At 48.8% G+C, this 17596-nt stretch overlaps 5 protein-coding genes; 3 read left to right on the top strand and 2 right to left on the bottom strand.

Annotated features, from left to right (window-relative positions):
• Positions 1 to 1936: 1936 nt before the first annotated feature.
• On the top strand, positions 1937 to 3985 carry FFUJ_02598 (related to Ste20-like kinase Don3; the record flags this gene model as incomplete). XM_023574348.1 has 4 exons in its annotated part: positions 1937 to 1988; positions 2040 to 2107; positions 2169 to 2336; positions 2393 to 3985. 4 exons carry the CDS (start codon positions 1937 to 1939, stop codon positions 3983 to 3985), a joined length of 1881 nt encoding a protein of 626 aa, XP_023427720.1.
• Positions 3986 to 4508: 523 nt separating this feature from the next.
• Positions 4509 to 6080, bottom strand: FFUJ_02597 (related to C.elegans dom-3 protein; the record flags this gene model as incomplete). XM_023574347.1 has 9 exons in its annotated part: positions 4509 to 4678; positions 4735 to 5034; positions 5082 to 5252; positions 5305 to 5405; positions 5457 to 5464; positions 5526 to 5553; positions 5609 to 5640; positions 5702 to 5944; positions 6009 to 6080. 9 exons carry the CDS (start codon positions 6078 to 6080, stop codon positions 4509 to 4511), a joined length of 1125 nt encoding a protein of 374 aa, XP_023428780.1.
• Positions 6081 to 7568: 1488 nt separating this feature from the next.
• Positions 7569 to 12522, top strand: FFUJ_02596 (uncharacterized protein; the record flags this gene model as incomplete). XM_023574346.1 has 4 exons in its annotated part: positions 7569 to 7868; positions 7926 to 11426; positions 11475 to 11672; positions 11722 to 12522. The coding sequence occupies 4 exons, from the start codon at positions 7569 to 7571 to the stop codon at positions 12520 to 12522; spliced, it is 4800 nt and encodes a 1599-aa protein (XP_023427719.1).
• Positions 12523 to 13037: 515 nt separating this feature from the next.
• On the bottom strand, positions 13038 to 14007 carry FFUJ_02595 (probable cytochrome-c oxidase chain VI precursor; the record flags this gene model as incomplete). XM_023574345.1 has 4 exons in its annotated part: positions 13038 to 13156; positions 13351 to 13468; positions 13556 to 13601; positions 13850 to 14007. 4 exons carry the CDS (start codon positions 14005 to 14007, stop codon positions 13038 to 13040), a joined length of 441 nt encoding a protein of 146 aa, XP_023427718.1.
• Positions 14008 to 16030: 2023 nt separating this feature from the next.
• Positions 16031 to 17157, top strand: FFUJ_02594 (probable fatty acid elongase (FEN1); the record flags this gene model as incomplete). XM_023574344.1 has 3 exons in its annotated part: positions 16031 to 16450; positions 16502 to 16571; positions 16619 to 17157. The coding sequence occupies 3 exons, from the start codon at positions 16031 to 16033 to the stop codon at positions 17155 to 17157; spliced, it is 1029 nt and encodes a 342-aa protein (XP_023427717.1).
• Between the last annotated feature and the right edge of the window lie 439 nt (positions 17158 to 17596).

Below are 17596 nucleotides of genomic sequence, written 5' to 3'. Positions count from 1 at the left end.
AGTTGTCCCACGGAAGCTTTGGCCATTTGAATGCAAGGGGAGCCTTGGACTCAACTGAGACAACAGAAACAATGTTGGATTGAAGAAATCGACCTGCCTAGGCGAGTCACAAAGAAGTTAGCATACCAGAGAGGAAAATCATCAGACAGTCAGAAAACTTTTCTTCGGAATATTCACTTCTGTCTTGAGAAAGGCTGGATCCTGGCTTTTGTGGTCTTGTTCTTAAAGTTCTTTTCATGTTACATGTTCCCTACTACCTTAGTACTTAGGGACGATAAGGCTGATCTGTGATACCCACCTAGTACACACAGAACTCATGCATATTTCTTCTTGATAGTATTTTCATCTGAACATTATCGTCGGTCGGAAAAATAGGCAATGTGTAGCTGTCGTGTCACTCTTCTGTCCATGGTTCAAGCTGCCCTGCATGAGGGTGGCCTCATTTTTCGCATAGGTAGGAAGCATTTAGATCCAAGTACCAAGGCAAACATTAGAGGGTGGTCCATTTCCACCCTGCGGTCTAGATGCTAAAGTCAACGTTGCTGGGGATCGCAAACGTGCATTGGCCATCCTCCAAACTTGGAGCTGGGTGTGAGGCTGTGGGTGCATTTCCCCATCTCGCTTTGACTGGGGCCCTGTTCTGGTTGCGCAGTGTTGCATCCATATCATGAAGATCCTGGGAGCTTATAACAAACAAGACTATGATGAGAGACGGGGATATAGCATGAAGATAAGGAACCCCCCCATAAAGTCAACACACTTTCTTCGCTTATGGCATTGACAATTTGCATTTGACATTTAGATATTGCCCATCTCACGGAATCCCATCACCGCAGATACGGAGCTCTCCATATACATGGAGCAATCAATGAATATAAAAAGAATTCATGAAATGATGCGACAGGTCTTCTAATTGATAATGGATTTTACTCTCGTGACCATGTCTCTCTACCCCATACTTCTTCTGAGACCACTTTCCTCATCCAGAATTCATTGACATCAGCAGTCTTAGTCGTTAAGAGCAACATGCACTAGGATGCCTACCAATCTCTTGTCCTAAGTTCCAGAGTCTCTTGTGCCTTGAGACGGATGAGCCGTTGTGTTGCAACCTCCACAACCGGTACCTTACCTTAGTGCGTTGGAGACTGTGCAAGAAAACAACAGACATGATACGAGCAGACATAAACATATGAACATCTGTCACACCTGTAGGAGTCATCAACAGCACCGTGAATTTCTGTCACGTAACCTTTTTCTGTCCTGACTAAAAACCCAGCCATAGAAACAAGCAATCTGGGCGCTAAGCAATGTGCCAGGGAAGCCGTACAGGGCATGACAAGCTAAAAGTGACCGGGGGATAGGATAGCTCCCCACCGAGTGTGGCACGGCCTGCTGCAATGTGCTCAGTGAGAAGTCATGAGAGACAAAGCAGCTGGTATGTGACTCTTTGGCAGAGACTCCACGAACCTGCATTTGCTATATAAGCGCGGAGGGAATATTTTTGAGCCAGAAAATCGCCGAGTCCAGCCTTTTTTCAGCATTCGATTTTACAGGCTTTCAACAATATTTAATTCTCGATCTATTGCTTACACCAGTGCCGGACCATCCACTCGATCAGCTGCCCTCTAAGCTCCCGTCTCAAAGTAAACAAAGGGCCCGGGGGTTTCATCTGGCTATAGCTTTCGACAGGGTCCGCTTCCCAGACAACCATCCGTCTACCTTGACATTCATCCGCATGACTTTTAATAAACGACGACTCCAACTCATCGCACACGCTTTTGTATCTTGTTAATATTGTTCGACTCACTCAGCAGACGGTCTTTGCGCATTGCGTTAATCACAGATCTCAGCATTAGCTTTGTTTATTCCGTTGTCTCTTCTGCCCGAGCAGCGTGAATCTAAGTAACGTCGAGACAGTGCATGACGTCAACTCACAATGGCTGACGAAGGCGTTGCTGAGCATTACCAGGTCCTCGAGGAACTTGGCCGTAAGTATCAATATTGGCAGTATCTCTCCGCATTAGCTGATGGTATCCTAGGTGGCAGTTTTGGCGTCGTATACAAAGGCATTGAGAAAGCAACTGGCGAAACTGTCGCTATCAAACATGTAAGTCCGAGTCCGATCCTTTCGGTTGCCTGGTACACAAGTTAACACACAACGTCAACAGATCGACCTTGAATCCAACGATGATGATATCCAAGATATCCAGGCCGAAATCGCTGTTCTGAGCACTTGCGCCAGCTCGTACGTTACCCAATACAAAGGCTCTTTTTTGCGAGGCCACAAGTTATGGATTGTCATGGAATATCTCGGCGGCGGATCCTGTTTGGACCTGGTATGTCTCTCCATAAAATACTCCGACACGAAGTCTCAACTGCTAACCGGGAATAGCTGAAACCCGCCAACTTCAGCGAAACGCACATTGCTATTGTTTGTCGCGAACTGCTGCTCGGCATCCAATACCTTCACAATGAGGGCAAGATTCACAGAGATATCAAGGCCGCCAATGTACTCTTATCCGAGACCGGCAAAGTCAAGCTTGCCGATTTTGGAGTTGCGGCCCAATTGACCAACATCAAATCGCAACGAAACACTTTTGTCGGAACACCTTTCTGGATGGCCCCAGAGGTGATTCAGCAAGACGGCTACAGCTTCAAGGCCGATATCTGGTCTCTGGGTATCACAGCTATGGAGATGGCCAACGGCGAACCCCCACTATGTCACATCCACCCCATGAAGGTCCTCTTTCACATCCCGAAAAATCCGGCTCCTCGTCTTGAGGGCAACTTTAGCAAAGATTTCAAGGACTTCATTGCACAGTGCCTCACCAAGGACTATGACCGTCGACCATCTGCAAAAGACCTACTACGCCACCGTTTCATCCGTAACGCGGGCAAGGTGGAGGCTCTACAGGAACTTATTGCTCGTCGACAGATGTGGGACGCCAACCAGAACAGACAGAAGCATCCTATTTACTATCAAGAGACCCTTCAAAGCATGGCCCCTAAGGATGAGCAGCAGGAATGGGTCTTTGACACAGTAAAGTCTGTTGCACCGCCTCCCAAGAGGCCAACCATCAAGCAGCACCGGAAACCCTCATCCATCTGGAACGCCGAAGAGGCGATGAAGAAGCTGGATGTCAAGGATGGCCCTCTTGGAGGAACTTCTCCCGCCCCGGGTACTGTCAGAAAGTCAACGGTCCGACGAGCACCGTCTGTAGCTCAAGAAACATCAACGCGGCCTGGTTCTCCCCGGGGTTCTATCGCTCCTAAGAGACCTCTCCAACCAGATATGTCGTTTGGCAATTCAGGATCGACTATGCGTCTTTTCAGAAGAGTCCCTTCAGATGGTTCAAACGGGAGTCAAGGGAACCGACCAGTCTCCCCCGACGATGTCTTCCGTGACGAGAACCAGCCTCGTCCTACCACATCCCCTGTTGAACCGTATGGCAAGGAGGCTGTACTGGGGAGACGCTTGTACAACAAAGCTGTGGAGCCTTCTCTGGCCGAGCTACATGCTCAAACCTCTGCGATGCAGAAGCGAGAAGCGCTGGCCAAGTTATCTGATGCTTTCGCAGCCTTGGACGCAGTCGATCCTGAGGGGGCCTATCACCTTATGACGAGCATGGTATCATCAATCTCTCAAGACAACAAGCTTAGCGCAACGATCCTTCGACAGCCTGCTCAGAAGACTCCTGGGGACGGCACCCCGCAAGGTACTGTGATTGTCAAGAACACCACCCCTGCGTCGAGTCCAACCAAGCTCGTCATGGCCTCAAACAATCCTCATTTGCGCAGCCATCGACGCCGTCATGCTGATACTCCTACCATGTATGAGAAGAACTTTGACCCTGAGAAGTTGGCTACCGAGAGCAAATATCCTGGTCAGGAGGCCCGGTCCGGCATGGAGCATTGCAAGCAGTTATCCGACGTGCTCTACTCACGTTGGGTAGACGGTCTTCGAATCCGTTGGCCCGCTGTCTGATTCTCATGCGTGATTGGCTGAGATGAACGATAGAACATGGCGGCACTGCGCCTTATATGTTGTACGATTCGTATGCAGTTTCTTTTGCTACTCATTTTGCATTGTCTGCCTTCTAGATGGAAGATAAAAGCGAGTCTTTGAGGAACTTATTGGCAGCGGTATTTTCATCAGCATTTGACGACCCCGGTCAAGCATGACGCGCACGATATAACGATATGTCGCGGATGATCTCATTGACCTGGTCTATTAGTTTGGTTTTCCTGTTTTTCTGCGAGGTGCGTGAGGCGTTGTAAGGATTGCATTTAAGAACATGGATGGTAGGGAGGCAACTCTTGTTTTAATCTTTCATTGCATTGCAGCTGTTTCGATATTGGCAGGTAGACAACTAGATGCAGGCACAGCCTAGACTTGTTAATTGAGCACAGTAAGAATCTGAGTATAGTGCATCTGTATCCAATAATCTAAGTGACAATGACGATCTTTCCTTAACGATTGTATCATGCGCAAGCCAGCTCAAGATTTATCAGGAAGCATCGCTAGGCCCAAGATCCAACTTGATTCTCCAATTCTTGAACTCATCAGACAAGATATCGCCGTGACCCGTCTCCTCCACCTTGAATAGCTCGATCGTTGGTGACTGAGGCTCGCGTCTTATTCTCCAAACGCCCTCATCGTTTATGTTCTCTGTTAGCCCTTTTGATGGAGCAGATTAGCAATGGGCCCCATTCATACCTGTTAGTAGTACTTACACTCTAAGAAAGTGGCGGCAAAGTTGACACACATATCGGCGTTCCATTTGGGATTCGGATCGGCATTGACCATGTCGGGAATACGATGCGTTTCCATCTCCCTTGCCTCGACCAGAATACCATCCTGTGTGCGAAAACCGACAACAATGCGCGGCACACCGAGAAGAAATGACTGTATCCAGTACTTCATGAGTTTGCGTTTGAAGTTCTCCATGCCGCCCGGATTGCGAATCTCGGCTGATGTCTTGAGTTCAACCCAGTTGATGGGGCTGCCCTTTTCTTCAGGTTTGGAATCCCAGACTGTGGAAATGTAAGTTGAGAAAAGGAGAACTGAAGGACTTACTCACTGGCATCAACTTCGCCACCAAGACATAGAACAGATTTACCGATACCCGTGCGGACGACAGAACAATATTGAGCTTTATTATTGACGACTTCGTTCTCTCGATTTTCGATGAAGTCGCGGGACATTTCTGCCCACGGTGCTGGCAGAGTCGACAACGTTTCAAACTTGTATCCTAGATTACGATGTGAGCAACCGTAACGTACATCTGAAATAGAGAAACACACCCCAAAACTGCATTACTTCTAATGGTGGCCCTCTTCTTCGTTTGTTGTTTCCCTCATTTGATCTGGAAGCGATCTTGTAGGCGTTGTTCTCTTCGATGAAGCTTTTCAAATCAATTTCCAACATCAACATCTCTGGGACTTCTTGGACTTACATGCAATCCTGCGTAAACAACTTGTCAGTGATTTTGCTCCTAAGGATGCGTATATCATCTTTGACGTACTTGATACAAAGTGGCATTCATCTCAAAGCTATTCGTCGATAAGTCAACGGGGGAAAGAGAGCAGACCGCCGGTGAAGACCTACCCATCCATCTGGTCGAAAGGTGCTGCCATAATCTATGCTTGTAGATTAGCTACCTACTTAGGTCAGATCATCCATGGGCAAAAAAAGTCGAACCTTTGTCATCATGCCTCTCCATGTGACAACGTTGGCATCAATCTTCTTGCCTGTTTCTTGCTCGTGTGCAGCGATAGTCTTGAGGAGGCTGTCAAGGTGATCATCTCCGGTATCGTCCAACTTCTGAAATGTATCAAAGCCTTTGGAAAGGTCAGCCCCAAGCTGTGGTGTGTAATAGTACTTGAGAGATGAGTCGTCTAGATGAAACTCATGGTTGTCGTCGTATGAGAAGCAGGCAAACTCCTGTGAAAGGTTTAGTATAAGCCAGATAGATAGCTACGGAATGGCTCGCTGTATTGGATTGCACCTTTGGTCTTTTGACGGGCTGACTTGCACCAGCAAAGCGGCCTATGGGTTGAACTGAAAACCGCGCCGACATGATTCTCAACAGAGAAGACACCTGTCTCATTCGACGACAAAAGTATATGTCTGAATAGTGCGTGTAGCGTCTCTAGATAAGACGAGGGCCAGAATTGTCGTGAAAAGCAGTCTTTACTGTAGCACTTTTGTCCTATGTATGTTGATGGAAGTCTGAACAAGGTGTGACGCTACTGCTCAGGTGTCCCGATCAAGTTCATGGGGATTGGGGGTTTTAGTGGAGGCTTGCAGCGACCTTGCTGTGCCTTGCTTTAGCGCTTACACAAGCCCCAGGCTCAGGAGCCGCAACTCGGCCACTAATACAAGTGCATCATAAATAACAACCTACTACTCCGTACCTAACTTACCAACCTCAATTTGCTTCGAGGCATCAAGGCTGCAAACAAGAGAGTTATCCAGTATACTAGAATCCTAGATCACACAATCTTTGGATGCCTCGGTTGAAGGCCTAAGATAGGTGCCTGCTTGCTTATGTTAAGTCCAAACGACATGACACCGAGGAAAGCTGCGTTGTTTGGGGTCAACTAATGTAGAGCAAATGTGAGGAATACCAAAAACCGAGCTCATTGTTTCTTGTAATTGACGTAGAAAAGCTGCACAATCGTTCGGACCGTGTCTCGGACGTCTCGTTGAGTTTGATGGCTTCATGCTTGAGTTGTGGCGCCTCATGCCCAGTCTAATATTGTCTCGTTTGCTGCCCTAGTAGGACAGGAGAATCACAAGTGAGGAATCACTTTGGAGTGTGCGTTACACGACGCTCATCAAAATTGAATGATATTTGCCTGCCTGTCTGTGCAGGGTGCAGAAGATGCGCCTATTGTTTGGGCTACGTACTAGAGGTACCTTGACTTAATCGGCCGAAGGGATTCTAAGCCTTAGAGAAGCTTCACGACCAAAAATTGCAGGAAGGAAGGCACCTGCCACTCTCACTTTACACATTCATCTACCTAGGTATCTTACTCCATTTTCTCTGCCACAACTTGATTTTAGTTAACTCTGAACTCTGAAATCTCTTCGATTTCTATTTCTTGCCTCAACTCAACACCTGCACCTTGTGTAACTACACCCATCCACTGAAGCGACCTGTCTTTCACCTGGGTCCCCTGTGCCTTCTTTCACTGTTCTTGCGCCTCACGCCCCCAAGATCCACTAGCTCGCCTTAGGACCCTGATCTCTCACCCTGAAAGCACACTATCCTTGGCCTGACCATCACGTGCATTCTAGCGGGAATTGATCGACGACGTTCCCCAAAGCACTCCCCAAGCTGCTTCTGTTTAGCAGCCTCGCTCATATCGCGGCGCGCAACCCTCGACTTATTTCAAGCGTTGACCGCTGAAGCTGGTCGCCGCAGGGAATCGTCGCTGGATAGATCTTATCGCAGCTTCGTTATTGTGCTGCATCTATTTGCCACGCCCGTGTGCTGCACTCCTGTGGCTTTTCGGGTTCGGCTCCATAGCTATCATCCCACGTACGTTATACCAGCGTACCCATGGTGAGAACGCGCAAAGAAGAGAATCAGCCCACAACAAACACACCCAGAACCTCATCAGTGCGCAAATCTAAAAGAAAAAGAAAAGGACAAGCCCAAAACAGTGAACCTGAGCTTGTCCAGCCGTCGCCTGCCAGAAAGCGCAGGAAGTTGGGCAAGAAGAAAGAGTGGTGGAACATTCGCCGGGTCATTGATGAAGAGTACTTAGCAGACCCCAAAAGTGGTGAGATTAATCACCGGTGTTTTGTAGAGTGGGAAACTGACTCTGACGGTGAGACTTATGAGAACGAGTGGATTCCGGTTTGACGCCCTGTCAAGTTAATAAGACGAGATCACATACGCTAACATATGCCTTAGTACGAGGACCTCAATGCTGAAGCACTAGAGGATTGGGAGAAAGAGAAAGAGAATAGAGAACTTGAAAGCACAGAGCGTGAAGCTCAACGTCGTGAGACAAGAAATCGACGAGGGCTTCGAGATCTCACACCTCGTCAGGGTAAATCTGAGACGCCTGTGGATTGCAACAAACAACAACAGCCAAAACTTGATGCATCGACTCCTGACATATCTCGATTCGATTCTCACGAGCAAGACGTACAGCCAAACCGCAGTTTCAGGATCAAGTCCGAAGAGCCTGTACCTTCATTCATCTCTGCTTCATCTGTTGACGCCGAATCTGTGAGCTCCTTCGAACTCTCGAGGGCACCTACTCAAGGAGTTGTTGTTCTGTTGAGTAAGCCTGACAACTTCGACCCGGCTGAGTATCAAAGTGTCACTACTCAAAACAGCTCTCAAAGGATTACGGATCTTGAGGATGATGATCAGCGAGTCACATTTGCATCACAACTAAGTCAAGAAACCATCCCAGATTCCCAAGATTTATCCGGAAATTGGGACTATCAAGATCGCGAGAGCCAACCTGCTGCTAGACCTGACTTTGTTCCAAGAAGTCCTGAAATATCCGAAAATCCATCGTCATCTTTGGTCGAAGACAATCCTGGAAGCAACCGCCAAGTTCGAGAGGTTGTATGCCAGAAAGAGGTACACAATCGCGAATCCATCGTCAGGTCACCGGAGAGGGAGGCTTTTCAGTCTGCCAACGCTCCTGTGGATCTGAAGACGGAGTATCCTGATTCCGAAAATCCTGAAGACAACCTATCACCCACTGATTTTGGAGGGTTCACTGGTGCGGTTTACCAGGACGACCAGACTGAGGACATTCATAATCTCGAAGAGACCCACGATTTAGAAGGTGAAAATACTGAGAACCGTGCCGATACCAACAATCAGATATTCGACGGAGATAATCTCGGCTCGACCGGGGGTATTCGAGATACCTTATCGCCGGAAAACGAGAGTTTTGAAACTGCCAACTCTCAAGCTAGCCATTCCTCGAACAGCCGAGACTTGCCTGTGAATCAGGACCCATACGGCCAAGATAGCGTCTCGGTTAACCAAGGTTCTGGGGACGGGCAGCGAGTGGTCCAAGATCACGTCCTTGATTCTTCGAGCCGCCTTCCATTCGAGGAAGAGACTCTAGGTAGTCGGGAACCGGGTGTGGAGCGGAGTGCGCCAACTCATCACCACCCCCAAAGTGATCGAAACGAAAGAGGTGGACTGCAATCCGAAAAGGGCGAAGTTAACCCCCAGCGCCCTGATAAACCAAATAGCGTGAGTGGCGTAGAAGATCTCTCCCAGTCACAGGCACTATCCTCCTCAAGCAAGTGGATTGATACCATCGTTCCAGATTCACAGGGCGACTCGAGTCTATCCACCGACCTGAACATCATCACGGGCAGGACTTCAACGCTTGTATCAAAGGCCGAGGTTACCCCTCTTGCTTCACCAACCCAAATTGTTCCGGATTCGGCTGCGACTGGCTCAGAAATCATACCATCTCGTCAACCAGGCGACTCTCACCCTGCAACATCCGAGGGAGGGATCCATCTTGATAGTTCTTTGCCCAGTGACCAAAGCATCCGGCACGTCGTAGGGGAGACAGCTGCATCTCCACGAAGTTCTCCGGGTTCACAAAGGACACAGAAGCCCCAAACATACTATTCTCAACCCCAGGGGTCGTACGGCTCTTTAGACATATCGAGCTTTCTCTCTTCCGCAGCTGGGACTCTCAACAAGACTGCTCGCCCAAGAGCCACAATCGAAACTCAAGCGAGTCAGGAGAAAAGTTTTGAGGCGTCGCAGCTTTCTAAACCCGAACCCGAGAAAAATATTGTTTCCGATCAAAGAATAGGCTCCAGCCAGAGACCACCTTCTCCCACAACCACTACACAGATTAATCGAGACTCTGAAGGGCTTGAAAAGTCTCAATTGACTTCAAAACAAAAAATGGAGCGCCCGGGTTCACAAACACGGGATTCAGCTGTCGATGAGCTAAAAAGCTATATCAATTTCGACAGGGACTTGGCGTTGACACATGTTGGCGATTCTCTCGAAGAGAACCTGGATGGGACACCTTATGAAGTAATCGCCGATGAAGAACCAATTCCTGTTGCCAGCGCAAGTAGCCAGGCTGCTGTACTTCAGTCTCAGCCAGTTTACTCTATGGATCCCTGGAAAGCACAAGCTATAGGAACCAACTCCGACACCCCCGTGTCTTCAATAGCGCCGGCAGCCATTATGGCGGACCCTTCCACCTCTGCAGTTGCCAGGATGCGAGAAGAGCTCAGTAGGAGATTTGCTGAATCAGACATATCCCTCACCCATTCTATCATTAGCCAAGATGAGGAAGATAACCTGCTCCCTGCAACGATATCCCCCACCGTCATCAGTATAGTAAATGAGCCAGTTGCGTCAACTCATACCTTGAACTTTCCCAACCATGGTTCAGTGCCCACTGAGGCTGAAAGTTCAGGGCACTCTATTACTACGGCTCAAGTTCCCGTCGACCAAGTTTCTGATGTTCTGTCAGAATCTTCAGAGCAGAACGACTTTTACGTGCAAACGAAAGTCACTCTTCCAATGCAGGCGAGCAGGCGTTCTTACTATGGAGAGGTAATAGAGGATCACAAAGACGAAATTCAAGCCTTTAGCCGCTGCTTCACTGGCGAGACTCAAGAAGAGCCCAGTGAAGAGCTCACTAAAAAGATCAAGAATCTTTTCGAAAGGCTCTTCGAGATTTGCGACTATCCCCAGGATGTCATTGGTAGTGTTCTTGAGACGCTACCCAGCTCTGAGCTCGCCAGATACTGTTGTGATGCCAATCCCAAATTCAGTTTCTTATTTGAACTGATGGATGCACTAGACAGGAAGGAAAAGGAAATTTTGATTGTGGTTGGGACCAAGGAACTGGTGCGACTACTCTTTAAACTTGCTGAAGCAGCAAAGGTTGAATGCTCGGCAGAAAGCATTAACCGGCATACCAAATTTGCTTCGTTTGCAAGAATCAGTATTGCTTTGACCAGCGAAGACTTCGACCCTTTTAGCTTCGACGTCATTATCGGCTATGACTATCGTTATCCAAGTTCGTTGATCGCCAGGCAGTTATGCGACAATCCTGCTCGGAAGCCGCCGCTAGTACTACGGCTCGTGACAACGTATTCGATTGAGCATGTATATAATACTTTGCAGGGCGCAACGTTACTCGAGACCCAGAACGCAATTCTCGCATCTACTGTAAGTGCAAGCCGGTATCTCGAAGAACCAGAACGAGGTTACTGTGAACCCCACGAAGTCGCAGAGATTTTTGCAAATTATTTCAATGGAAATACCGACACATTGAATTGGGAGCCTCAAGGTATCCCAGATGACGTTCTTGATATCTTCGAGAATCCGGGGACACAGACCCAGCTGCCTTTCACAGGGGACGCCTTATATGGAAATGACTTGAAGCGGAAGCATGTAAGTATCGACTTGTATCTTGAAGCTCACATTGCTGATCACCCTCAGACTAATGATGAAGGCGATGGTGATGCTAAACGAATGCGCACTCTTCCACTTCGCGATCCGCCGACTGACACCAACAATCCTCCTATGCCCATTGCAGTCCGCCAGATGCTCGAAAGTGCTACCCCTCGAAGCGAAAGCAGGGACAGAAAAGCAATGATTTCAGTGCCTTTGGGAACTCTGGAGACAATCCAGGAGCAGGTAAGCACCATGGAAACGAGAGATGTGGCAGTATCTAAATTTGTTCTAGATCGACGAATACAAGCGACAAACTGTGCAGGCAGGCGAAGTCGAAGAAGAACTCAAAAGCCACATCAACAGACTCGACAAAGAATTGAAGGACCACCGGAAGACCTTGAGTAAGATTGAGTCTTCTAATCGTGCTGCTCTTCAAGATCGAACCGTGGCTGAAAGGGAAAGGCTCCGAACCGAGGGTGTTGCGGCAGCTGCCGCAAAGGTTGCTCAAAAGGAGAAAGAGAAGCAACAACAGCGAATTGATGAACTCGAATCAGTCATTGCGCGTCTCAACCAAAATCCCGAGACAGCCAAGAGGGAAGAAGCATTGAGCGAGGTCAAAGGGCAACTGCAGCTCTCGGAAAGTAGGCGAACGAGCGCCTTGAACGACGTGGATTTCATGAAGAGTCGGTACCAGGATGTCGATGCTCAAGCTTTGAGATTGGCAAATGAGAACAAAGCATTGAAGATCCAAAACGAAGAGTTGGAGCAAAAGGCATCAGAGAACTTGCGTGCCATTCACGCACAGAATGTTGCTATGGAACGCCAAGAACTCTTGGGACAAATTGCCGGCCTCCAAGCACAGCTCCAGCAACGAGACGCTGAGCTATATAATGCCAACCAGAGGCTGGCAAGTGTTTCAAATGGCCGAAACACTCGGGGCGGTAGCATGCCTCGCAGCCCTCGTGTCCCAAGTGGAATGAGCCCACGACCCCGGGCAGCATTCTCTGCTAGTCGAGGGACGAGCCCTATCGGCTCTGGTCAACCATTCGTGGGACAACAGGCAGGAAACGGAAGATGGAATCACTTACAATAAGAGCTACAGAAGGCAAATATGTGAGAGTATGATAATACCAATCCTTTATATGTTAAGGCTATTATGGAATTTGGCGTATAGGACTGGCAGTTGGGAATGCAGAGCCTCTATCCCAGTATACAATGAGCATCTATTTGAGATGCATAGAAGTTTGACCTGCGCTTCTCGTGAATGCCGAAGACTGTACTGACATGCGAAATTTTGTTATAGCAGAGATTTGTACATCAAGCCTTCTTTGACGTAAATCCACCAGTAGCGTAGCTTCAGTCAAGGTGGAAAGATAAGTCACTCAAATGGATGAACAACGAACTTCAGGTATACAAAAAAAAACTCTCAACATTGGAGGAGATTAGCAAAGAGCAAGCGTCGCCGAATCGCACTTAAGGCTATAACACAATCGATTTGGGGCTGCCACAGCCAAACTCCCCCGTCTACCTCTTGGGTCTGAAATTCTCTTCCGTTTCGGCCAACATCCAGTATACACAGGGCTCACAATATTGAGACCAAGGGACAATCTACTTTTCCTCAGGGTACAGCTCCTCCTTGAGCAACACACCAAGCTCTTCCCGAAGGGGCTTGAGTTCCTCAAGGTACTGCTCGTACTGGCCCTTGTTCTCAACCTTGGTCTTGATACCTAAAGAACAACAGTTAGCAATGTGGCTAGACTAGGGGATTCCCTTGTGAGTCGTCGATGGTTTTCAGCAAGCACGGTCCGTATCGAGTTGGGGTCTTTGCGCTGACATAACTCAAGCAGGGTAGCTTAGACGCCGCCGATCCATCGGTCGAGTGGACGACAAAAAGGTGAAATTGATTGACAAGATTTCGTACCTTCGAAGATGCGGACGGCAGTGCCGAAGTCGTTGACCCTTCGTGCGGCTTTAAGGGCGGCTGCAATCACCGAGGGGGCAGGGACGAGATCGTAAGCGAAGGCGTTGTTGAGGTTACGCTGTGGTTTGGTGATAAGCCAAAGTCATACGACATTTTCGGGAGTGAGCCGGAGAGCAGCGAGCTCTACCCCGTGGGGCAAACATACCTGAAGCTCGAAAACGTCTTGAACACCATCAAACTCCTTCTCGAACCTGCAGAGAGTGGTAGTTTAGCAATTGAGTTCCGCAAGAAACCTGTGCGGCTGCATTGGAGAGTATTCGGGCGAAATCGCGTGGGGACAGAGCTCTAGGCGGGCTTTGCGGCATCTTTTTCCCACAACCGCAAGACAACCACGCAAAAGGCCCCAATCCTCCCAGTCGATTTGCGACACCTTTCCACAGCACAGAAAACCGATGTTCCAAGCAGCCGGCAGGCCATTGGGTATTAGGAGTGATCCTACCTGGCAGAGAACTCCTCAAAGGTCTCCTCGGCGTGCTCGCTTCGTCGGGGAATCGAGGTGGTGAAGTGGGCAACGGCCGAGCGGGCAACCAGGGGTTGGACAGCAGGTCGAATGGGAGCAGCGCGAACGCTACGGGCGACACGAATGAAGGCGGACATGTTGGAGAGGAGAGGCGTCTATTGTCAGAGACTGGAGATGTCTGTTGTCGGAAGACAAGTCGTGTATTGGTAGAGGTAGTGGGCTGGCTTTTTCCGGCTCGGGTGATGACTGCAGAGTTGTTTGGGCGGGAGGATGGGCTGAGGATTGATGACTAAGGCGAGGCTAGACCAGATTGCGTAGTTGTGGGTTATAGTGCGAATTGTGCTGCAGGTTCACAGTAGTGTGAGATTTTCGATGGAAGCGACAGTGTATGTACTGTACTTTAACGAGCTTACTTCCAGTTAGCTTCCATTCGTCATTGCCACAGGGACCTCGCAAGGGAGTTCAATTGATCATGGTAGCTGAATAAAGTAGAGACTGACGATAGCTTCATGCCACACGTGCTGGGACTATAGAGCTTGGTATTCTGGAGCAAAACTCTTCCGAAATAACTCAAACTCGGCTTAATCCAGTCAACTACAACGTCCTGCGCTCTATCGGCAAGGCTGTTTTCGGTGACAGGGAATTGGAACGTGAGGACCGCCAATAGTCGGACTGGCATTGAAATTATTACGGCACCCACCATTTGATTGACAGCTGCAATGTAGCCACACCTTGAGACACCAGCACCGCCACACCCATAGCCACAAGTGACACGAACTTCGGAGTTTGAGATGAAGATGATGTGAATTGAGCAATCACTATCAGTTAAGCGAAACCTTGATCAAGATTCTCATAGGCTTTTACTTTAGCTCAGATGAGCCGTGCTGAGATTCGTTGAAGTATTGATCGATCCAGACATGGGGGAATCTCCGATATTTGTATATAACCTTTGTTCGAAATTGCAATGACCAAGGATTTGCAGCAACCTAACTATTTTACGTCGGGTACCGAAGTGGCCTTTGTGAAGATCAAGTTGCGCAATCCCTCCAGCCTTGTGCTTTCGAGTAGCTGTTATTATTTTCCGGCCTCACCATGAGCGAATCAAGCTTGCAAATGGCATCTGACAACCTGGCATTATGTCGTCGTGATACGATGTACGGATATTAATGCCATTGTCTAACGGGCTTTTATCCTGGAGTTTGACATGGCCAATGAGTTTCAACCGGGCTACACCATTCGGTCATCACCGCAGTCTTGGCATCCAGTAAGCCTCGGGACACGATCTCACAGGCACAGGCACAGCAGAGTCAGACAAGTGTAATAAGCAACGGTTGGGCACAAGCCTCAGGGGACATCATTAGCATATTGTGTCGTTATGGCATTTCATAAATCACGTGTAGTCTCTAAACATCCTCGTTTCATTGGTGCATCCGGAGAGCCCGGCATATTCACATGTAATTGCAGTGTGGAGTGAAGCCTCATCTCGGGCATATGTAGCATGCATGCGCGTGCAGTGCGAGTGCTTCCATCCTCCTGTGAGCGCGTGCCATGGTTTTTCGAAAGGAATTAGAAAATAGTAGCCAAAAGCGCACGAGCCTGGTCAATTCTTGGTACCCGGGGCGGGCCTGTTGGTGAAATAAGATATACGCATGGCAATTGGGCGAATCCTCGAGATGCCCCCTACAAGATGTACTAGTGGCACCTCGATGGAAGGAAAGTGCGGTGCCAGGTGCCACTTTCACTTTACTGCCACAGCGTCCGCGGCAGCCGGAGATCCAATCTGCCCGGTAAAAGTGCGATTGAGGGAAGGTAGCGGTGCGGATTGAAATTTCCCCTTTTTGATGCGCCGTCCTCCTCTGACTCTCCCTCAATTAAAACTCTACTCTCCTTCTCCCCTTTTATCTCCTTTTTAATTCTACGCATTCCCACAATCGCCGTTTACCTGGCTTCTTCTTTAAACCTTTTCATCTCTCCGGAGAACCTTCTTCTTCTTGTCATTCCTTGTCAGTCTTTACTTATTCGTCTTTCACGTGTCGCGTCTTAGGTTCGAGAGAAAAAAAAGCCACGTTGAATACGTAACTCGACTACTCCAAATCCCCTACTTAATAAACGATCCCGCGGTCAACAATTGTGTCGGTTTCAACGTACAATTCGCCCATCATGTCTGCGTCTCCCGCTACTTTCTACGAGCAGCTTCCGCTGCCCACCATCGACCGGCCCTTTGGCGTTCACTTGTGGCCCATCTTTGACAAGGCGTTCACTGCTGTTGTCGGCTACTCCGCCAATGACTTCAAGTTTGTGCCTTTCGAGACTCCTATGTCCACTCTCAAGTCGACATCGATCTTCATCGTTATCTACTATGCCATCATCTTCGGTGGTCGCGAATGGATGCGCAACCGTGAGCCCTTCAAGCTTAAGGGTCTCTTCCTCATCCACAACCTCTACTTGACTCTGATCAGCGGTACTCTCTTGGCTCTCTTCGTTGAGCAGCTTCTTCCAACCGTTGTCCGCGGTGGCATCTTCCATGCTATCTGCGATTCCGAGGGTGGCTGGACTCAGCCCCTCGTGGTCCTGTACTACGTAAGTTTCCATCAAAGATTTACACGCACTACCAGCTAACAATTGCGACAGCTCAACTACCTCACCAAGTACCTGGAGCTTCTTGATACCGTCTTCCTTTTCCTCAAGAAGAAGCCTCTGAGTACGTATTTGTTTCCAGTGCGACATTGACAAGCTAACATTTACCAGCCTTCCTCCACTGCTATCACCATGGTGCCACCGCCTTCCTTTGCTACACTCAGCTCATCGGTTCCACCTCCGTCTCTTGGGTTCCTATCGTCCTGAACCTCCTCGTTCACGTCGTTATGTACTGGTACTACTTTCAGAGCGCTCGTGGTGTCCGTGTTTGGTGGAAGGAGTGGGTTACCCGTCTCCAGATCATCCAGTTCGTCATTGATCTCGGCTTCATCTACTTCGCCTCTTACACCTACTTCACCTCGACCTACTTCCCCTGGATGCCTAACGCTGGAAAGTGCTCTGGCGAGGAGTTTGCTGCTTTCTCTGGTATCATTACCATCAGCTCTTACCTCGTTCTGTTCATCTCCTTCTACTTCGCCACCTACAAGAAGCAAGGCAAGGCTCCTACAGGCCGACAGAGCCTTCGACGCATGTCTCAGGCTCCTCTCCCCGACCCTCATCTGGTCCAGACTACTCCTGTCAAGAAGTCCAACGGTGCCACCGCCACTGGCTCCAAGACCAACGGCTCAGTTCGATCCCGCAAGGCCTAAATGTCATACTAAGACTATGTCGAATCGGCACAAAGGTATTCGGATGAGTACATCGGCCTATATTGATATATTCTCATTTGGTAACGACTGCATAATGCTACGCGAGCATTCGAGCCATTCTCGCGTTGGAGTTCGATCTGGATTGACCTCAGCGACTTCATTACGTATATAAACAATTTGGAGATTCGCTCTTTTCTGAAAAATGGGCGGCTCGGTTGGTTTCGAAGCTGAGATCTGCTATGAATAATAGTCTTTATATGGGTAGCGGTAATGATGGAGGGTGTTGACGATGCTTCTCACGGTTTTGAGTTTACAGGGCGAACACGGGGCATTTGAAAGGACGGGCATGGTTATTGGGACACAAGTCTCGGCCGACTTTTGAGCGGCCCCAGGCTACGACGATCTATCTAGAACCCTTGTAATCAATTTCTGAGTTATG

Source organism: Fusarium fujikuroi, chromosome FFUJ_chr03 (assembly GCF_900079805.1).
Source record: "Fusarium fujikuroi IMI 58289 draft genome, chromosome FFUJ_chr03".
Taxonomy (NCBI): Eukaryota; Fungi; Ascomycota; class Sordariomycetes; order Hypocreales; family Nectriaceae; genus Fusarium; species Fusarium fujikuroi.
This window is presented reverse-complemented; position numbering and strand designations above follow the sequence as displayed.